General features: G+C 40.5%; 1 protein-coding gene across 5 annotated transcripts in view; it reads right to left on the reverse strand.

Annotated features, from left to right (window-relative positions):
• F8 (coagulation factor VIII) overlaps positions 1 to 10285 on the reverse strand; it is a 195254-nt gene that overhangs the window by 66372 nt on the left and 118597 nt on the right. For 3 of the 5 annotated variants that reach the window (XM_029534480.1, XM_021188046.2, XM_029534481.1), the window contains one exon: positions 3881 to 4036. In XM_029534480.1, the coding sequence (XP_029390340.1) occupies positions 3881 to 4036 (156 nt within the window). Of the gene's footprint in view, positions 1 to 3880; positions 4037 to 10285 lie in introns of those variants that run through there. The other 2 variants (XM_029534483.1, XM_029534482.1) reach the window with 2 other exon arrangements.

Here is a 10285-nt window from a genome sequence, read left to right on the forward strand (position 1 = left end):
GAGCTAAGATGAAAGCATGAACAACCCAGAGACCGCCCCACCCGTGGGCCCATCCCATAATCAGCCACCAAACACAGACACTATTGCATATGCTAGCAAGAACTTGCTGAAAGGGCACTGATATAACTATTTCTTGTGAGGCTATGCCAGTGCCTGGCAAATATAGAAGTGGATGTCCACAGTCATCTATAGGATAGAACACAGAGCCCCCAAAGGAGGAGCTCGAGAAATTACCCAAGAAACTGAAGGGGTCTGTAGGTGGAACAATATGAACTAATCAGTACCCCCAGAACTCGAATCTCTAGCTGCATATACAGCAGAAGATGGCCTAATCGGCCATCGTTGGGAAGAGAAGCCCCTTGGTCTTACAAACTTTATATGCCCCATACAGGGGAACGCCAGGGCCAAGAAGTGGGAGTGAGTGGGCAGGGGAGCAGGGTGGGGGGAGGGTATAGTGGTCATTCGGGACAGCATTTGAAATGTAAATGAAGAAAATATCTAATAAAATAATAATAATAAAAAACTTCACAAGTTCAATCTCAGGGAATCACTGAGAGGGAAAAATTGAAATAGAGCACTACCCCTAACCAAGAAGTTATTTGAAATTGATACCTGTTGGCAAATGGAAAAATCAGTTTTCCTCTATAGAATGTCACTGGGTATATTAACCATGCTGCAGGGCAAGGCCCATGCTAAGGATAAGCTGACCAACATAAAATAAACTCTATGTTTTTCATGTGTGTTTGTTTACTATTTTCATTTTAGCATTTTTATTGTCTTATTGGTATATGTTTTGACATTTTTTCCATTCTTCCTCCTCCTCTTCTTTTTGTTTTGTTTTGTTTTTGCTTTTTGTTTTTTTTCTTTTTCTCTGTCTATCCCTGAATGTCCTGGAGCTCACTCTGATGACCACGGTGGCCTAGAACTCATAGAGATCCATGTTTTAGCCTCCTGAGTACTGGAATATAAGGCATGTGCAACCACCACCCAGTTTTGTTTTGATTTTCATTTTTGTATTTCTTTGAGAGAGAGAGAGAGAGAGAGAGAGAGAGAGAGAGAGAGAGAGAGAGAGAGAGAATATAAAGTTGGTTATGAATTGGAGTAGGAGGTTCTAGGAAGAGGATGGGAGAGGGAAAAAGGATGCTCAAAATATGATATATGAATGAATAGATAGGGGTTAAGTACTGGTAAAATATTTGATATAATTCAATTTTAATTACAAACAATATAGAAACAGAGAATTTTTGTTTAGACTAAGTCTCATTATATATCCCTGGCTGACCAGGAACTACCTATGTACACAGACTGCCCTTGAACTCAGAGTTCCAATTGAAATGCCTTTGACACTCAAGTGCTAGGAGTAATGATGTGTACCACTATACATAGTGTATTAGTCAGGGTTCTCTAGATTCATAGAACTTATGGGTAGTCTCTATATAATAAGGTAATTGTTAATGGCTTACAGTCTGTAGTCCAACTCCCAACAATGGTCAGCAGCAGCTGTGAATAGAAGTCCAAGAATCTAGTAGTTGCTCAGTCCCACAAGGAAAGCAGGTAAAGAAAAGAGAGAGTCAATCTTCCTTCTTCCAATGTCCTTATGTAGGTCTCCAGCAGAAGGTGTATCCCAGATTAAAGGTGTCTGTCACCACACCTTTAATCCCAGATGACCTTGAACTCAGAGATCTCCCTGTCTTAATCTTCTGGAATTCACAGCCACTGTGCCTCAAGATCTCCATGCCAAGATCCAGGTCAGAAACTCAATTCTGGATTGTAGTTCATTCCAGATTTAGTCAAGTTGACAACCAGGAATAGCCACTACACTTGGCTAGAAGGAAACTTTTTATAAACAGTGTTTGTTTAAAACCAACAGAAAACATATTAAACATGGAATACAGCTGCATTTCAAGAACAAAGTAGGTATATTTGTGTATATTTCTGTGTGTGTGAATCACAACACTTTAGTACAATTATACTGACTGCTTACTGGCTTCTGTCAACATCATGTGTATCCTAAATGTAATAGGATTTTTGTAGCATGTCAAGAGCTATTTTGGCAATCATCACTATATTCTATAACTCTTCACTTTTAGCTTCTGTGTCTTATTCCCTATATTATCAGCATATGAAGAATATTATAGCCTGAGTGTGAGGGAACAGGGTTTTGCATTGATGTCATAGCCATATAAGTGAAAATGGACAAAATGTGGGGCATAAAAGAAAAAAAGTTAGAATACACTTTGGGTATAGTTAATCAGAGGTGTAAAATTAGAGAAGTATAGCCAAGAATGTTAAGGATTTATGTCATTTAATTTCCCTGAGCTTACCTCTAGAGAATAAATTCCCCATGTTTTCCTATTCTTTCATGTAAAAGATAGATCTGAATCTCAATTCATGGTTTTGGTTGACATACTAAAGTATGGACTCTTAAGAAAATTTATAGTCTCAAAATTTAGCATCTATAATTATTTCTTTCTTTTTGATCTCAACACAAGCCAATTATTTTTCCATATTTTTATTTATTTTATTTATTTACATTTCAAATGTTATCTCCCTCCCCATTCTTCCTTCTACAACCCCCCTATTCCCTCCCCTGCCTCCCTGCCTCATTCCTGCCTCAGCTCCCTAGCAGTCCCCTATGCTGGGTCATTGAGCCTCCACAGGACCAAGGGGCTTTCGTCCCATTGATGCCAGATAAGGCAATCCTCTGCTACTTATCGTGGAGCCATGGCACCCCCCCCCACACACATGTGTACTCTGTAGATACATTTAAACATTGGAGTACTGCTCAGCTATTAAAAACAATTACTTCATGAAATCTGTAGGCAAATGAGGTAACCCAGTCACAAAAAAACCCACACATGGTATGTACTCACTGATAAGTGGATATTAGCCACACACACACAAAAAGCTTGGAATAGCCAAATAGCCATGGTACAACTCACAGACCATATGAAGCCTAAGAAGAAGGAAGACCACACCAAAGTGTGGATGCTACAGTCCTACTCAGAAGGGAAAAGAAAATAATCTTGGGAGGTAGAGGGGGGGGATATGAGGGAGAGAGGAGTGGGAGGGTAAAAAAAGAGGGCTGGTTCAGATATGGGAGGAGACTGGGGAAAATACAGAGGATCAGGAATTTGTAAGGAGGTGTGCAGCAGTGGGGGAGGGGGAACTGGGGGTAGCCACTAGAAAGTCTCAGATGCTAGGGAACCAAGAGGTTCCCAGGATCCAACAGAGAGGATATTAGCTGAAATATCCAACAAAGGCGATATAGAACCTGTAGAGACCATATCCAGTGGATAGGCATGGTCCCTGGTTGAGGGATAGGGCTACCCACTCACCTCAAAAATAATAATCCATAATTCATCCTGTCAAAAGTGAATGCAGGGATGAAGAGTGGAGAAGAGTCTAAAGGAAAGGCCATCCAGAGACCACCCATCTATCCCATCTGCAGACACCAAACCCAGACATATTGCTAATGCCAAGGACAGCTTGCTCACATGAGCCTGGTATAGCTGTTTCCTGAGAGGCTCTGCCAGAGCCTGACCAATATAGATGTGGATGCACGTAGCCAAATATTGGACTGAGCACAGGGATCCCAATGGAAGAGTTATGGCAAGGTCTGAAGGAGCTAAAGGGCTTCCCCATAGGAAGAACAACAGTATCAACCAACCAGACCCCCAAAGCCCCCAGGGACTAAACCTATAACATCTATATTTCTATCATCTATGAAAGTATTAAAATTTCTTTTTTGTTTGTATGTCCATAAACATTCATATTAACTCATAGGAAGAAAATTAATTTTTGGAGCTTGTAGGTTGTACTATCTGTCAAAAGATCTTTAAACTTTTCATGTACTCATATGAAAGAACTAATTACATACCATTAAGGTTCCAGTGGAATTTCCTCGATAACTCAGCCACTTCTTTCCATCCAGGCTATACATGATGATATATTGAGAGATATAAAGGCTGGAAATTTTCTGACGAGCACCCTGAGTCTTGATGCCATGAATAATCATTGGAGCCAACAGATCTACCTACCAATTAAAACAACTTATTTTAGTCTATTTTAAAAAGTATAAAGTATACCTTGAAAATTATTAGTATTCATTGCTATTAATTATCCACTTTAAAAAACTCTATTGCTACAATTACCTTGCATATTCAGAGAAAGCAGGCACTAATGTTGAAATGTGACCATGTATGTATGTATGGAAAGCCATGGAACATATGTATGTTATTTTGAATATTCTTGGCCCATGGAGTGGTACTATTAGGTGTGGCTTTGTTGGAGGAAGTGTGTCACTGTGGGCATGAGCTTTAAGATCCTCATCTTAACTTCTTGGAATCCAGTCTTTACCTGTTTGCCTTCAGATCAAGATGTTGAACTCTCAGCTCTTCCTGTACCATGTCTGCCTATTTGCTGCCATGCTCTGGCCTTGGTGATAATGGACTGAACTTCTGATCCTGTAAGCCAGCCCTAATTGTTGTTCTAATAAGAGTTGTGTTGGTCATGGTATCTGTTCACATAAGTAAACCCTAACTAAGCAATATGGTAGGAACGAGTAGGAAAGATATTTATTACATTATCTATCCATTTATTGGCAAACCAGATCACTTTCAAATCATTGAGTCATTTCCTCCTCACACACATCAATGGAGCTGCACATACAAATCAGAATGACCTAATACGTGGGCCCTGATTGATCATGGGTTAAATGATACTATTTTTGATATGTATAGTTCAATGAAATGTCTTATTAAGATGAATTTCATGGACCAAGTACAAGGATCATTTAGTAATGTGGTTGTTGTGCAGGCATGAGAATCTGACTTTAGATCTTAGCACCCACAGAAAACCCAGGAATGGAAACTAATGCAGCCACTAAGGAAATCAGTGTGGAGACTCCTCAAAAAGCTAGAAATAGAACTACCAGAACTATTATATGATCCAATTATACCACACTTGGGCATATACCCAAAAAACTCCATTTTATATTATAGAGTTGCCTGCTGCTTATCCATGTTCATTGCTGCTCTACTCATAATAGCCAGGAAGTGGAAATGGCCTAGATATCTATCAGCTGACAAATAGATCAAGAAAATGTGGCATATTTATACAATGAAATATTATTTAGCTATTACAAAACTGAAATTATGACATAATAAAGTACATGGGTGGATCTGGAAACAACTATTCCAAGGTAACCTAGACCAGACAGAAATACAAATTTTACTTGTTTGCCCTTATTTGTGAATGTTAGCTTTGAATCTTCAGAAATATATGTTTAATTTGAAATATCCATAGAAATTGTAAAGTTACTTAAGGGCCATGTAAGGGGGGATTTCAAGGTAGGGAAAATAGAACATGTTAGCAAATGGTTAATAGGGATTTATGGAAAATGGTTTGAATTTGGGTTGGGGTGGGAAGAACCAGGAGAAGACAGCAAATAACATTTAAAGGCTTTTTGAAAAAGTCATATGGAAATCTATATGGCTCCCATAAGCTCATATATTTCAATTCATGGTTATTAGTAATTACAATTACTGGAGAGGGTTTAGGAAGTTAGAAGTGTGTCACTAGGGGTAGGCTTTAGGGTTTCAAAAGCACAAACCAGACCCGGTATCACACTCTTCTTGCTGATTAAGGTTCTGGATGTAGAACTATCAGAGACTTCTTCAGCACCATATCTGCCCACAAGTCAGGATGCTTCCTACCATGACAACAATGGACTAAACCTCTGAAACTGTAAGCCATCCCTAATTAAATGCTTTCCTTTATAAGAGTTGCCTTGGTTATGGTGTCTCTTCATAGCAGTAGAACACTGGCTGAGACAGAAGTTGGTACCATGATTATTGCTGCTACTTGTGGTAGTATGTGGATTTTGGATTAAGAAAGTAGTTGAACTCTTTAGGTGTTGCTTGAAGGGTCATACTAGTAGGAGTTTAGAAGAGAGTGTTTCTGAGAGCAATGTAGATTATGACAGCCCTGCTCAAGAGATTTCATAGGAAAATATTAAGTAAGTGCCTAGAGACAATTCTTGTGATATTTTGGTGAACACTGTAGCTGTTTTATGCCCTAGTCTAAAAAAATCTGCCTGAGGACAAATTAGAGAGTTTTGGATTAATATCATTGGCAGAGGAGATTTCAAGACCACCTAGTATTGACTCTGGCAAGTGGTTATTAGTGGCCACTCCTATGCAAATGTATAATGAAAAGGAACTAGCTGAGCAACTAAAAATACAAAATGTACAGCTTGAGGAGAAAAGTGGCATCAGGAAGTGTAATGGAACTGAGCTAGGTCTAGTGCTCAAGGAGATAAAAAGTTTACAGAAAAGCCTGAGGTTAAATGGAATAAAAGGAGTGAGTGGTGGCCTAGGGAAAGACCCCATCCAGCTTCCAACTTGTGGAAATGAATTAATGAAAAGTTTAAGCAGTGAAGGAAACCATTGAAAACAAAAAGCTAGTGAAAATTCAAATGAATGAGGGGCCAAGTTCCAGGCACAGAACTTGGCAGTTTGGGCCATGTGGTTCTGGTTTTAGAGTCAAGGATACAAAAAAGGGGTTTTGGTACCTCCCTCTAAGGCTAAGGAAAACTGCTGAGGTTAGGCATATGTCAGAGAGGCAGTTGTATGGACCTGTGAAAGTGAAGCTTAGATTTCAACAGAGTCCCCAAGAAGTTGTAGGTACAAGAGATGTAGAATGCCTGCCACAGAGAGCTGCAGACTGAGTGTAGAACCAGCCCAAGAGAGAGGAAAAATATACTGCAGTCAACAAAGATGAAAGGAGTTAGAGATCTGTGTTGGCTAGTTTTATGTTAACTTGACATAAGCTAAAATCATCCTTCAGGAAGAAACCTCAAATGCCTCTATAAGTTTGGGCTGTAATTAGTGATTGATGTAGAAGGGCCCAGCCCACTGTGATTGGTGTTATCTCTGGGCTGGTAATTCTGGGTTCTATAAAAAAGAAGGCTGAACAAACCATGCTGAACAAGACAATCAGAAGCACTTCCCCGTGGCCTCTGCATCAGCTCCTGCTTATAGATTTCTGCCCTGAGTTCCTTCCTGACTTTCTTTGATGATTAACAGTGCTGTGAAAGTATAGGCAAATAAATTATTTCCTCGATAAGCTCATTTGGTCAGGATGTTTTATCACAGCAATAGTAACTCTATCTAGACAAGATCCAAAAATTGTTTTGACATCAGGCATGGATACACATCATTTGGAGTTTGCCCTGCTGGTTTTAGGTCTTGCTTTGGCCCAGTATTTCCTCACTATGCTCCCTTTCTCCTTTTTTGGAACAGAAATGTATATTCAGTGCCATTGTATATTGGAAGTATATGGTCTGTGATTTGATTTTGATTTTACAGAGGTTACTCATAAGAGATTGCCTTGAGTTTCAGAAAAGACTTTGAATTTTGGATTTCTAAGAGTTGAGATTGTTATAGAATATGGGGGCTTTAAACCTAGTGCAGTGGACACGTACTAGAACCTATGAAGATGACCCTTGTGAGGACTCCTAGTAATGAAGGATATAGACCCTAAACTGGCCATCTTTGTAAACTTGGAAAGGCTTCCATTGGTAAGATCAGGATATTAATACAGTCACAAAACACCTGCGTGCCTGTAAGATGTGTTGGGGCAATGGTGGCTCTGAGTTTGTGAGAGTTGACAACCAATGACTTGTCTAACTTGAAGCCCAAGCCACAAGAGGGAGCCCATGCCCAATACTGCCAGGATGACCACCAATTGGAAACTGAATGGCTTGGAAATCTAGGGTAGAGTGAAACATGATTGATTAAAAACAAACAAACAAACAAACAAACAAACTACAAATTGATCCTTAATCATATTTTGCTATACTTATATACCAGTGCCCAGTTATCATCAGTAGGGCTTCTTCTAGCAGCTGATGGGAGTAGATTCGGAGACACACACCCAAATATTAGGCACGGCTCAGTGTCTTAGGGTTTCCATTGCTGTGAAGAGACACCATGACTTAGGCAACTCCTTTTTTAAAAATTATTTTATTAGATATTTTCTTCATTTACATTTCAAATCCTATCCTGAAAGTCCCCTATACCCTCCCCCTGCCCTGCTCCCCTACCCACTCACTCCCACTTCTTGGCCCTGGCATTCCCCTGTACTGGGACATATAAAGTTTGCAAGACCAAGGGGCCTCTCTTTCCAATGATGGCCGACTAGGCCATCTTCTGCTATATATTCAGCTAGAGACAATATGAGCTCTGGGGTACTGATTAGTTCATATTGTTGTTTCACCTATAGGGTTGTAGACCCCTTCAGTTCCTTGGCTAATTTCTCTAGCTCCTCCATTGGGGGCTCTGTGTTCCATCCAATAGCTGACTGTGAGCATCCACTTCTGTATTTGCCAGGCACTGGCATAGCCTGACAAGAGACAGCTACATTAGGGTCCTTTCAGCAAAATCTTGCTGGCATATGCAATGGTGTCTGCATTTGGTGGCTGATTATGGGATGGACTCCTGGGTGGGGGCAGTCTCTGAATAGTCCATCCTTTCATCTTAGCTCCAAACTTTGTCACTGCAACTCCTTCCATGGGTATTTTATTCCCTATTTTAGGGAGGAATGAAGTATCCACATGTTGGTCTTCCTTCTTGATTTTCTTCTGTTTTGGAGATTGTATATTGGGTATTCTAGGTTTCTGGGCTAATATCCACTTATCAGTGAGTGCATATCAAATGACTTCTTTTGTGATTGGTTTACCTCACTCAGGATGATATCTTCTGGATACATTCATCTAGGCAACTCTTTTTTTTTTTAATATTTATTTATTATATGTAAGTACACTGTTGCTGTCTTCAGACACTCCAGAAGAGAGCGCCAGATTTCATTACAGATGGTTGTGAGCCACCATGTGGTTGCTGGGTTTTGAACTCAGGACCTTTGGAAGAGCAGTCAGTGCTCTTAACCACTGAGCCATCTCTCCAGCCCCATCTAGGCAACTCTTATAAAGGACAACATTTAATTGGGGCTGGCTTAGAAGTTTAGTCCATTATCATCCTGGCAAGCATGCAGGCAGGCATGGTGCTAAAGGAGCTGAGAGTTCTACATCTTCATCCAAAAGAAGTCTGGAGCAGACTGTCTCTTCCACACTGGGTGGAGCTTCAAAGCCATCCCCACAGTAACACACTTCCTCCAATGAGGCCACACCCACAAGGTCACACCTCCTAATAGTGCCACTCCCTGGGCCAAGCTTATTCAAGCCACCACACTCACAAAACCCTGAAGAAGAGTGGAAGAAAGGATTGTAGGAGCCCAAAGGGTCAAGCACATGAGGAAAACACACACCATAGAATTAAATAAGAAGGGCTCATAGGGGCTCACAGAGATTGAAATAGCAATCACAGAACCTACATGAGTCTGTGCTAGGTCCTGTGCATACATGGTGTAGTTGTTTAGCTTAGAGTGCTTGTGGAACTCCTATCAATGGGAAAATAGTTGTCTCTATTCTTTTGCAGGCTCTGGGGATCCTTTTCCTCCTACTGAGTTACCTTGTCCAGCTTTGATATGAGGGTCTGTGCCCAGTCTTATTGCATAAGACTTATGTCATGTTCTGTTGATATCCCTGGGAAATCTGCTCTTTTCTGAAGGGAAACAGAGGAGTAGATATGGAAGAAAGGGGAGGTAGGGGAAGGACTGGGAGGAGTGAAAGGAGGGGAAGCCATGTCAGGATATATTTTATGAGATAAGAATAAATTTTGAAAGAGTTGAACTAATTGTATTCGATGCATTATGATATGGTTATTAGCCTATGGGGACCAGGGAGTGGAATGAGGTGGTTTAAATAAGAATGGTCCCATAGGCTCATATATTTGAATGCTTGATCATCAAGGAGTTTCATTACTTGAGAGGGATTGGGAGGTGTGGCCTTGACAGGATAAGTGTGGCATTGTTGGAGGAACTGTGTTACTAGGGGTGAGTTTGAGGTTTCACAAGCACAAACCAGGCCGAGTGTGGCATTCCCTTACTGCTGCCTGTGGATCTAGATGTAGAACACTCAGCTACTTCTCCAGCACCATGTCTGTTTACATGCTGCCATACTCCCTGTCTAGACACAATGGAATAAATTGTAACTGAAACTGTAAACCAACTCCAATTTAAAGCTTTCCTTTCTAAGAGTTGCAATGGTCATGGTTTCTTTTCATAGCAATAGAATACTAAGACATGTATCTAATACTGTAGAAGACACACACACAGAGAGACATACAGAGAGAGAGAGAGAGAGGGAGAGGGAGAGGGAGAGGGA

This window comes from Mus pahari, chromosome X, assembly GCF_900095145.1.
Source record: "Mus pahari chromosome X, PAHARI_EIJ_v1.1, whole genome shotgun sequence".
In the NCBI taxonomy this organism is placed as follows: Eukaryota; Metazoa; Chordata; class Mammalia; order Rodentia; family Muridae; genus Mus; species Mus pahari.